We start from the raw sequence: 12,500 nt of genomic DNA, 5'->3' as shown, positions 1-12,500 counted from the left end.
CTCCATTTTTTTGTTTTTGTTTAGTTTTTTTTTTCTGAAAAGGTAACTATAAATTCTGCCTTTCGTCTTACTTCAAAGTTAAAAAATGTAGTACTGAGTATAGTACTGAGCCTTCTTTGAAACGGTCAGATTCTGAATATATGTGTAGTAATAGCACTTATTAAAGTATTCAAACTCAAAAATGAAAAAAAAAAAAAAAAAAACGCGAAGACCGGTGCCCGTAAGGCACACACTTATTAATAGACTGTTCTCCAAAACGGTGGCAGTGGATTTGAATGAGTTCAAACATGAACTGAAATACAAAAAGCACCTTTACTTTAGTAACCCTGCAAAGTTTCGGCGTATGAAGTGTATTAAAATGTAAGTTGCAATTTGACAAGTTTACAGACGTTTGTATTACTGAGGGTATGCGCCATACCCCCAGTCTTACAGTTACAAACGTCTGTAAATGTTTCATTTTCAACTTGAATTTTCTCAGCTGATATAGCACCTAATACGCTGAAACCGTGCAGGGTTACTAATTAAGAATATATTTGTTCTATCTAGTGCTGTTTTTTAAATTTTATTTTAACTTATTTGAATTTTAGGGCGCCATTTGGAGAAGGGTCTATTCCGTCCTATTTACTTTGTGGGCTAAATAGAAACGTTTAGCGTGCTCCATTAACTTATCGGATCCCATTTTTTTCGACATTCTAGCCAAATCAAATGCTATCTAGCTTGCTACAATTAAGCTGGGAATGTGATAATGACAACCAGGAATGAAAGAATTTGAAGCTTAAGCAGTCATCTCACACATTAGTGCTCTCACCGTTTGTGTATCATGCTGAGGGAATTTACAGGAAACAGGGGTTGAGAAACATCGTATTGTTATTCAAATGTGCCAATAGTTTTTGTAGCCATAAAGGCCTTGGTGGTACATAAATAACAACAAGAGACGTCTATCCTGCGTGTATCTTTTCTTTGAAAAAAACACGAATCTATTTTTTTTCTTTCGTAGACTGAAGATTTTGAGCCTTATTTCAATGGAAGAAAAAGACTTCTGCCAAGACCCTCTGACTTGAGCTTCTACAACTGGGAAACACAAACTGCAACATCCAATCCTACACCTAATTACCAGGTACATTGGAAACGATACACTACAGCATGACCATGGAGTTTAGAGATTGCTCCACTCCTAGAAGTTTTTGTCCGGGTACACTTTTCTCTTCTCTTACCTCTATCGCTATTAAAGGGAACCTCGCCTCCGACTTGTGAGTAATTTTAAACCGAACAAATTAATGTTTGCAATCAAATTTGCTCGACAATAGGCCATTATTTTACAGTTGTTTGCTTAGTGACCTAGCCTATGAATGGCTGCGAGGCTGCCGGTGACCTTGTATCGATACAGACCTCACTGCTTTTATCATATAAATTGTATTAGTGTAATTCTAATTAGTCAACTCAAGAGATACCTTCATAATCTCTTGGTCAACATTAACGTTAGAAAAGCACAAAGGTTTGCAGCAAAGCAGGGTCACAGACAGCCTCGCTTCCATTCTTAGACCAGGTAACTTAGCTACAACTGTAAAATGGTCTATTGTCTTCAAAAAAGCGTTTGGATCGTAAGAATAATGAATTTCAGAATCACCTATTTTCACTTTCAAATTACCCGGGCGCCGCCATCTTGAATCTTGAGTAATGGTTGCCCTTATTGTTTTCACACAAAGAGCTTTTGTTTTTAAACAACGGGACAGCCACGACACGTCACGATTATTCAAGATGGTAGCATCTGGCGCATGTGAAAACCAAAGCAAGCGAAAAAATGTTCGAACAATTTTAAATTATAAGATTTAAAATTATTTTCTTGTTTTGGTTAAGGTTCCCTTTAAAAATGATTTGATCTGCTTTATTATTTCGAGTCTTGATTTCTAAAAACGTTATTTTCAGGTTATAGCAGAAAATCCGTCAGGGCTACTCTTCAAAAACAAGAGAGACCGGAAAATACTTAATGTTGATCCGAAGGTATGTTGCACCAACTACTAAATCCTTAAGGTGGTCGGAGTCAAACCACTTTTATGGGGAAAAAATAGGCGAGCTTCTTTCTTTTAAATTCTTTTTTCAAAAGCGTATTTGAAATGCATGAATAAAAAGCAGAAAATGCTCTTGGACAGTCAGGTTGATAGAATGGGCCTTATTCGCGCGGCGGCCATATTGGCCATAGACAATAGATTTCGTACCCCGAGCCTCGATTTGAAATGTTTGGGAACGAGTTTCGGTGGGGCAATAGAAAAGTTTTCTATCCCTCGTGAGTCAACATATGGCTGCCCTGTGATTAAGGCCTACTGGACAGTTGGAGCAAAAGAAACCGACTAAGCCGAATGTAGGGTGACCCAGAAACAATGGACTTCTTAACACGGCTCTCGGTTTGACTGGGGAATTAGCATGGAATGTAGGCTGATGAGTGTATTTTGGTCAGATACAAGTTATCTGCCTCACTTTAGCCTCTATTCCTCATTCTACATGTTTTCCATTTTCGAAAGGAGAAACAGGTTGGTCCTCGGTTTGTTCAAACGGTAAAATTAACTCTCAAAAGGGATATTCCTTTGCGACGTGTGCCACTTGCAAAAAAACGGCCTTAAATTTGATGAGTTTCTCAGAATAAAAAATAAACAAGGCAAAAGCCAATGGAACGTGCCAGTTGGAAAATCCTACACTATTAGGGCCTGTTTACAAGGAGGTGGGGTAACCCGCCTGTCCATATAAACTCTTGTTTTTTCAGCCTCGCGTTCATATGATAAATTACCCGCCGAGGCGGGTTGCCCGCCGGTCAGCCAGACCGAGTAACCCGCCCAGCTGGGGTCGCGTTTTGCCATGTAGATGCTTGAAGGTGGCGTAACCCGCCAAGCCGGGGTCGGCTCGTGTCACAATGTACTACCTTTGGCGGAGGCGTTGCGGCATTAAAAGTGATAATAAGAAGCCACAGCTCTCAAAAGTTGAGCAAGAGTAGCTAGTGAGAGTAGAAAGAGCATTACGTGCCAAAATGCGTCCCTCACCTGCCATTTTGCCTGTTTACGTAATTAGTGACCACGCAGTATCCTTGCATACGGAATCCGCGGGTGCGCGCGGCAGTCAAAACTGTGCTATCCTGTCAATCATTCGCCCTTTCACTGGAAACGGTGCATTTTTGTGCGTAAATGACGTTGTTGTCGATCTACCCTGTGGAAAGGAGGCCACCAAAGTCTTTTTTCGCGAAGGTAACACAAATAAATACATTGAAATGGTTTTCTGGTCCTTTTACTGCGAACCTATTGACGTGATCTCGGATAGCACAGTTTTTCCCGCTCGCTGAATTGTGATTGGTCAATTTAAATTTCAGTAGCTCTCACCGTATGCACGAATCCTCTAGATAGGTCACCCGGGACTCCGGAGTGGTAAGATTGCATGTAAACACGAGCTAATTTTCGACCCCACCTAGGCGGATTACCCCCCTTCCCTGGTTACCCTGGCCACAGAGCCTAACTTATCAGACCTTACGAGAATTTGGGGAATTTTTCAGTCTGGCTCAATATGGTGATCATTTACGTCCCCACCGAAGAGTCCATAAATGGTCAGCGGCAAGTCAAGGCTTCAAACTTGTTGAGAAATGACCGGCATATTTGAGGCAAACATTTCAATTATCGCTGATATATGGTATTTTAATTTAAGAACAATATGACTGAGGATCGCTCCTGCGTTGTTTGACGAGTTGCAAGTGGAGTTCATATAACGCCGGACAACTTCACTGCAGCGGTGTTTTAAATTACTTTTTTTCATTTGAAAAATTACCTGACTGCCGGCTGTTCAATAATCTAGTGACCTTAACTAGCTACCGGTCATATAGACATAGCCTTTGGTGAAAGGTAATCAATAGACGAAATTGGGCATTTTTTTTCCTTTTGAAGTGTTGCGGTCTTTTTTCCTCAACAGGCCCTAACACCGGGTGATAATTCAGCACGAATTGCCGTCGAAACAACAAAATACACACAAGTCGTTGTCTACGATCATATCACAAGGAGAAAGTCGTGATGCTGTATGCATTTTGTTTCATATTTGTAAACTTGAACAATTTGACCTTAAATATATTGAAGTTATAAATTACGAGGAATCGTGCCTTGCTTTAATCTTAGCGACGCAATTTACAGTGAGGTGAATGGATATGACATTCGATTACAGAAGAAATGAATGAATGATTCTTACACTTGCCGAGACAATAGGGCGTTTGTGTTACTTGAGTGTGCGTATCTTTAGCGCGCACGCTTGGTGAAAATTGGGAGCTCTTGCACTATCTCGTTCCCAGAGCCTCCGCTACCCTTGTCCAGCGGAACGGGCGTCGGAGGCTCTGGAATAATCCCTAGCCGGTACCAGAAAACTCTATGGCTTCTTTTTCTAAACTAAAGCACTTCCACAACGCATTGGATTACGCCTACTCGAGCAGTTAGGAAGATCCGAACTCTCCCTAAAGGAGGCTTTAAAGGATATATTTTACCACAATTACTTGTAATCTCGCAATCTGATTGGCTAATTTGCCGTTATCGATAAGAATTTAGACAACGCTGCTTGCGTCATTTTGGGAAATAAACCAATCAGATTGCGAGAAAGTTATAGACAACGCTTGTGCTTTCTTTGTGTCACGATCTTGGTCACGCTCTGAAATATACATTTCCTTTGACGTTGAATGTTGTGGGGAAAAAAACAAATCGAATGTGGTTCATCTTATTGACAACAATATTCGTCATCACAGTGGTCAAAATTTGTCGTGGACTCACTCGGCTGCGCCTCGTGGGTTCACATTCTGACCACTGTTATGACGAATATCGTTCTCGATAAGAGTACAGACAACGCTGAACCACATTCTGTTTGTTTTGTTCAATAGTTTCTGGCACAAAACTCCGAAAACAATTTTCAACTTTTCCCGCGAAAACTAACGTCCGGTCAAATGGGAGGAAATGAAACCGTTTTTCAACGGCCAATCGAATTTGTCCTTGTTTTGGGGATTTGACCGGAGTCTTTCGGCAGGTACTTGGTGTATTTTGTCATTTAGTGGTTATCTATTGCACAAAATTATCTAAACACGGTAAAACCTTCAGGGTTAGGATTAGGGTTAGCGTTAGGGTTAGGTTAGGGTAATTGTATAATTACTGAACGTTTTATACCTTGTTTAAAAAAAATTTGAAACAGTAGAAAAAGACACACCAAGTACCTACCAGTCTCTCTTTCCCGACCGCTGGTCAAGGGAACGATGACACCGGGAACGTGGACGACGACGACGGATATGAGAACATTGCCTAAAAAATATTTTCTGTTATTGTAAAAGTTCACCATTACTCCAAGTCGTCCAGCATGAAAGGTGTGTATCAAGATTCCAGGAATAATTGGTGTAAATGGTGTAGATGTTTGAAGACAAATTCAAAGGGAAAACAACTCACTTCCGGTTGCCGCCCGCGTCTTAAAAACGCACGTACTTAAGTTCCCCACTATTTATGGAAATGGTTATGAAACTCGGCATGTTCATTTGTCTTATGTTTTTGTTCGCTATTTTGGCCCTGACCATGCACAAACCACACCCTCTCTCTAAAAGACAACCAATCAAAAGTTTTGATTAATTTATTCAAACTTCGTTGGAACTTAAAAAAAAAGAGTAAAATTAAAATTAAAATATAAATTAAAAGCTGTGAATTGAGGACAAAAAAAATTGCATGTTCACGGCCAGGTTAACATGAAGTGCGATGGTACTCTTCTAGCTTTTGACGTATTCGGGGTTTCATAAGCAGTCCATTTATTTGAACTATGCTTTTCAAATTTGGCCACTTCGCGCCGTTGTTAGGACGAAAACGGCAAAGAGGTTTACACACACTTTCGGTTTGGGGCCTACCGGAGGGTTATTGGCTTGGGGTTGGTTCAGCTCAGGTTTCATGTTACCCTTAAGGATGCGGCTACACGGTAAAAGATTCCCCTCAAATTACGTTTCGACAAATACAACGAATTACTACAAAAACCACCGATCTGTAGAATGGGCCCGAATCACCGAGCTACTGCCCCGCTTACTTCGTTAAACATTTTGATGAAATTCCTTTTCCACGGGCTTAACAACCACATCAATGGAAAAACACGTTTTCAAAATTTATCTCTGTTTTCTTTGGCAATCGCAGAAGAACTTCCCACGAAGAAACCTGTGGTGAAGTCTCCGTCTTTTCCGATAGTGTCTTGTATAATCTTCATTCTCAAGTCTTCTCCGAGAGCTTTTCCTCGATTATAGAGCCTTCCACATGCGTTCAGTTCTGCCAATACCTCTTAAGAATTTGAACTGTTTGTAAGCGAAAGTGGGCGGGGCAGAGACATGTAAATTCCCACCCATTCCACAGCTCGGTGGTTTTCGTAGTACATCGAAAAGGAACGTCATAGGTCGAAAAGTCATGTAATATGACACCCATGACTGACATAATACAGCTCTGAAAATGTTAGTTCCCATGGCTTCCGCATGTAACATGAGCGTTTTGCAGAGCCACGAAGTCACTAACGTCGTTTAATAGCGCGTGTTCGATACGTTTTGTTTCGTTTAAAGCTTGTTTTTTTCGTCTTGTTTCTATTTTTAATTTTTAGGTAAGTATTTTCGTTATATTTTGATGTTTGTCATTTGACATTTGTTCGGTTTTGCGTAATTTTTAAATCGAAGACTGGCATCGCCTCGGCATCTGACGACATATTTGTTCGCGTGACAAGCATGCATATGGCACCGTAATTTGTTCACTGGTCTGCTCATGGTTTATTTTAACTGTGATGAAACCTTTTTTTTTTTATCTGTCCGTTTTCTCCGTGGCACAAAGTCATGACAGGATTGTGCCCCTGAGCTATTTCTTGAAGCTGTTGATGACGAATTCATATGCAGTATCTGGTTGAGTATAAATAATTAATTACATCACCTAACTATACATTTAACGATGAAATGATATATGAAATGGATCATATACCATTTCATCGTTGATTCATTCCTCACGGAAACATTGGAACCCACAAATGACAAGCACACAACTGTAAAATGGACTATTGTCAATTGACTTCGTTTCTCTTAAAAATTCATCTTAAAAACAAAAGTAAGGGGAATGCAGCTGGCTACCGCTAGCTTTACCCTCTAACCTGTTGTGTGGGATCATATATAACATACATAGCCATTCTTAGTGAAAGCAATGATTTTCAAGTTCGAGCCTCTATTCCATATAGCAGCAGACTCTGTGACGGAATATCCATGGCGACTATATCTTTAACGGTTCAAGTTACATGCTACAGCCGTGGCAACCGGCTTTCGAAAGAATCACATTTCCTTTCGAAAGTATCACATTACTTTTCGAAACCCATTTCGACATATTACCTTATTTTTGGAAACTAACTCGTTTCGTTTCCACATATGATAGTCGAACGGTAATTTTGCTACAGATGGCGCGCCCATATCTATGATGTTTAGCGTTGTTTTCCGATGTCCTTTCCTCCGAAACAAATTCGGCGAGTCCTCATTTTTTCCCAGTTTGGAATAAGTACGTAAAAAATAAAAGAACCTTGTTTGAGAGTATGTTCGTTTGAACGTTCCCATGAAACTGACTAGGATACGGCAACGGCACAAAACAACTTGAATGATAATATTTTGTTGATTTTGGTAAAATAATCCTTGCCAACTAACTAATTTAACTAAAACTGGCCAACTAATCAACAAACGTTACTAACAAGCTAACTCTCTTAACTAAGTAATTAACCAATCTCGAACCCAGAGCTCTTCTCTTGACTGAGGGAGAGAAGAGCTCTGGGGAACCCTAAAACAAAGTGTCTTCTTATTGGTTTTCTTGAAGAACAATCAAAAGCGTCTCTACTTGGTGCATTCATGTTAGCACGAGGATTGAGCAGGCGCCGTAAGGTTCAAATAGCCAATTTTTGGCCATATATGTTCTCCTAAATAGAGTTTCCCAGAGCCCTGGGTCGATCCGAGGCTCTGGTGACGAGAATGAGTAACTAACTAACAAGGTAACTTAGGGTGCGTTCGATTGACCGTATTCCGGAAAAGGAATACATGGAATACATCACTCCACGTATTCTTATTCCGGAATTGGGTCAATCGAACGCGCCCTTAATTAAACAACTTAAAACACCTATCACCTCTACAAACTTTTCCACTTTATTTATTCTCCGAAATCGTCCCATATACATTCTATTGTTTTAGAACCTTCGGATTGAGAATTCACCTTTTTTATTTGTTGCTAGCTGCAACGGGATCTAAGATGCCCGAACCGATGCCCGTGGAATGCTTTACGAACCGCGCTGTAGCCACAAAGTTGAGAGCAGGTGAATTTGTTGGGCTCATTTGTTGACCTGTTCCCAACTGTGTGGCTTCATAACTCAGTTGATCATATCATATCATCATATCATATATCTTTCTTTACCCTCGGATTTTAGAGTAGCTTGGTGTAGCTAATATCTCCGAGCATTTACCCTCCCAACCATGGTACACCACAGAAGACAGACCACAACACCGGGAACTACATGCCCTAACCTCTCCGCAACAAGTGTGTGGGTTCTTTTACGTCCCACAGGATTATGAACATTAGGGAGTTTAAGATCTACGACGACGACGTCGACGAAAACGCCACAAAACAATGATATCATTGGTTAAAAGAGCATAAATAATCGTGCTGCACGTGCAGCATGGATTTTAGCTCATATTTTTGCGGTTCTCTGCGTGACGACGACGTGAAATCACTAAATTTTAGGTTTTGACGACAACGTGAGCATGCAACAGGGAATCTTTCGTTCTCTATTTTCAGTCTGAAACCGCTCGTACCAATTTAGTTTTAGGATACTTCGCCCACATTGTACGACGAGAACGACATGGAATAATCGCGAAAGACGTTTACCAGAGCAAAGTTCTATTTTGAGGCCCTCAAAACGTCACGGTGACGTTTTCGTCGACGTCGCCGTCGTAGATCTTAAGGTCCCTATTGAAGGGTTGTGAGACGGGGCCTACGGTTTATCGTCCTTATCTGAGAAGACTAGAGAGTCTAACCATTTGCAGATGTAATTACAAAGGCAGCACTTTCTCCTCAGTTATTTAAAGACCCCGAGTGTTGGTCCGGCCGGGGTTGAGCTCACGACATCCCGCGTGACAGCCCGGTGCTCAACCAACTGAGCCACCGGTGCGCGGTTGATGAAGCATTGCACCGGCATCACAGAGGTCATGGGTTCGAATCCCATTGGAGCCATCAGAAATTTTCAGGTTTCCATGACTAAAAGCGACAGTTGCTTAAATTGCTTAAATTGTCCAGCTTAACGCGGGGGCCACTTCTCCCATTAGTCTATAACTCGCATTTAAAATATACACATTTCACTTCATTGACTAACTACCTACCTACAATCTTCGACAAAAACCTTGAAACACTTTGAACACTCTCGCACCGTTTTCATCCCCCTCCCTTTTTCAATGTTCTTGTTGCCAGTCAAACAGTAAAACGTCATCTCAACACTGTCCAGGAAAAAAGGGGTGTTTCAAGGATTTTTGGCGAGGATTGTAGCTAACCAACTTAACTAACCGTAAACGTTACGTATAAAAATAAACATTTCAGTGGTGATAGTGGGTGTCAACAATTATTCCATGTGAATCGCGTTGTGAAATGTTGGCGAAGTAACTTAGTTGGGAGGAACGCCATTCAGAAATTTTATGTATGTACGTCGTAGTCACATGTCAAAAATAGAGGGCTCCATCTGACTCAATTCCAGACTCCATGTGGCCTGCCGGTTTTAAGTGTTCATTATACACAAGACGGCGAAAACTAGTGCGTATTTCAATGAAAGCCCAGAAAAAAAAAAATATTCAAATTTGTAAAGTGATGAAATTCATTTCTTTTTTCTTTGGGTGTCAAATTTTCTGAAGCATTTGGTTTTCAGTAAAATGGCAATCTTGTCACATGTGTATGTCTTTAAAGAAAGGCTTTCAAAGGAAGAGTTTCGTCCTATCAGTAATCCAGTGGCTGATCAATTGCCAGATAAATTACAACTCTATATCATGGTCTTGCCATCCAATTTTTTTTTTCCATTTTTTTTTTCTTTCTTAAATTTCTTGATAGTACATTCACTCCAAGTTCCCAATTACGCCTCAAGCAAAGCGCACATCACCAAAACTCAATTAAACTCAAAACAGTGCACTTCCTGAATTAATGGACATTTTCTTCCTGTAATATCTGCCACGTTTTAGTGCTTTTTAGAATACATAAATGAGATGGTGTGAAGTCTATTTAAATGTGACAGCATAGGTCGCTAGCATCTGCCGTTCAAATAGAGAGACGAGAAAAAGCGGACACAAGACCATTGAATGGTAAGACGGGCACACCATCCTGAGGAAGGCCTAACTGGTTCAAGGACACCACATTACGATTCATGATTTGAAAGTAAGGTAAGGTGGTTTTGTTTTTAAGACGTCAAACTCTAAAAGAGCTTCCCGCAGTGACAGCTAATCCTCGATCAGTCTTTCTTCAACGAACTCTAACATGACGTAGAATTGTTGCTTTATCAGTCGTCATATCATCTTCATCTATATTTCTTGTCGATCACACAATCTTCGTTTTATGGCTGTATAGCTGGTATTTTGTGAGCCCTCGAAAACCAATTTGAATTTGGACAGACGAGGCCTCTTTCGAAAAGACTTTTTTCTTTGTCGTTTTGCGGTTATTATAGATGACCTAGTGCCGTTCGAGTGAATGGGTTTGAGATTGCATCCGGTATTTTCTTGGATTGTTTGTCGGCTGAAAATGGCCTGTCAAACAAGAACTATGATTTACATATGATTGTATTATGAACCTTGTCAACCGATGCAAGAGGCAGGAATAGAGAAATATATATTGGCATTTACGGTTAATGGCAAATTGCCAGATCATGATGCTTCTTATAGAAAAAAAAGTATCTTAACCTATAAACGGCAGCAATTTAAGTATTTCTGTGTGAGTGGCTGAGTGTGCTTAGAAACCCAGCAGAAAGGAGGAACGAGGTATGCAACCATTTGGGTATTCGCTTGATGTGATATAGAGTCGAGTTGAATTCGGAATTACCGAAGAGAGAGAGAGCAGTCTAGATGATGGAACAGGAGTTTGAACCCCAACCGACTTAGCATGCGGCTGTATGCAAATCCCTTGCGAATTTCCTCATTATATCTTTTTTTTTTTCTCTTGCGAGAGCTTTTTTCGATAATTTTGCTTGTCTCTTTGCCAAACGTCTTTATGACGTTTACCGTTTACCGCAAAGCGTGCTTCCATGTCGTTCTCGATCATTAAAGAACGATCATCGGGGCGTGAGAAATACTGTTCGTGAGTATGTGAAAATGCCGCTGATGTATTACGCATTGTAATCCAAGTAAGGCCAAAAAAAGTAAGACCTTTTTGAATGAGTGTACTAATACTATAATGAACGTAATGTTTACTCAAAAGAAGCTCTTTACTTGTTTCTATCACTAGACTAACTGAAATTGCAAATAAACTTTGAAATAACAGAACCAGAGGGGCGTAGTCTAGGAAAAAGAAAGATTTAAAACAGTATATTGATTGGCCTCCTCTGCCAGCATAAAGACTGGCATAAAATTTAGAGATTCTAATACAGATCATTTACAAAATGCCACTCGGAAAATTAAAAATCATGGACGTTGTGTAATTAGTTTTTGAATATTTGCTTTGTTTCTGCTTTCTATTTCTGAAATTTAGAATTTGCTTATCTTATTGTCACGACAAATACAACGAGAATTTTTTTTGGATAAGCAAGACAGGATCATTAAATCGTGAATATGACAAGAACAAGGTGATCGTCAGGACAAAGTGAAGCAACGAATAATGAAACTTTTTCATCAGTCGGTTAAAATTCATGCCACTCTTTTTATTCTTTTGAAATGAATCTTAATATCGAGCACCTGCTGGAAAGAAGTGAACGGAAAACATGCATTATTTTCATAATAATATTTAATTTGTGGGCATACATCATGGAGAACACACTGGTGTGTTTTCTATTGGTCGCGAATATCATTGCGCTTTTGATTCGCTTTGTGATTCTGTGTTGCAGCTGTTTTCCCGCGATTGTAGAGACTTTGAATTCATTTCTAGCGTCTTGTATAAAATTAGAAAATTATTATCCGGTGAGCAAGCTCATCTTTTAAATATTAGTTTGAATAAAACGGCCCGAAAAGAACAACTTAGTGCAATTTTTATTCAATTCAATTTTAATAAGAAAGTGACAAAGGAGAACAAAAATGGCCGCTGCCCGCAGAAATCATTGGCTAGTCGAGGTGGGTAGCGACAGAACGGAAGCAAATGTTATTACAGATTGTCAAATATGAATAAGACAAAAATAAAATAGAAAATAAAAACGTATTGGAAATGATCCTTATCTTCCTCTGCATTACACATTTGTTTGAGTTCAATGACACATAAAACTGGCGTTGCCTAGGTCTCTGATTTTTCAGTTGC

At 39.9% G+C, this 12,500-nt stretch overlaps 2 protein-coding genes across 6 annotated transcripts in view; both read left to right on the top strand.

Moving 5' to 3' along the window:
* Window positions 1-4,116, top strand: part of LOC138033797 (cilia- and flagella-associated protein 299-like) — a 15,536-nt gene extending 11,420 nt beyond the window's left edge. The window contains exons 7-9 of the mRNA XM_068881626.1: window positions 998-1,117; window positions 1,927-2,001; window positions 3,946-4,116. Of these exons, the coding sequence (XP_068737727.1) occupies window positions 998-1,117; window positions 1,927-2,001; window positions 3,946-4,044 (294 nt within the window). The 3' untranslated portion in view covers window positions 4,045-4,116. The remainder of the gene's footprint in view (window positions 1-997; window positions 1,118-1,926; window positions 2,002-3,945) is intronic.
* A 2,011-nt stretch (window positions 4,117-6,127) lies between these two features.
* The window catches only part of LOC138033796 (hypoxia-inducible factor 1-alpha inhibitor-like), a 19,506-nt gene continuing 13,133 nt past the window's right edge, over window positions 6,128-12,500 (top strand). The window contains exons 1-3 of one of the 5 annotated variants that reach the window (XM_068881621.1): window positions 6,129-6,618; window positions 6,843-6,910; window positions 10,308-10,447. The gene's annotated coding sequence lies outside the window, so the exon portion shown is untranslated. Of the gene's footprint in view, window positions 6,619-6,842; window positions 6,911-9,959; window positions 10,448-10,792; window positions 11,039-12,500 lie in introns of those variants that run through there. The other 4 variants (XM_068881623.1, XM_068881625.1, XM_068881622.1 and 1 more) reach the window with 4 other exon arrangements.

The sequence above is a fragment of the Montipora capricornis genome, chromosome 14 (assembly GCF_036669925.1).
Source record: "Montipora capricornis isolate CH-2021 chromosome 14, ASM3666992v2, whole genome shotgun sequence".
Classification (NCBI taxonomy): Eukaryota; Metazoa; Cnidaria; class Anthozoa; order Scleractinia; family Acroporidae; genus Montipora; species Montipora capricornis.
The sequence above is the reverse complement of the archived record's forward strand: the minus strand, read 5'-3'. Positions and strand labels throughout refer to the sequence as shown.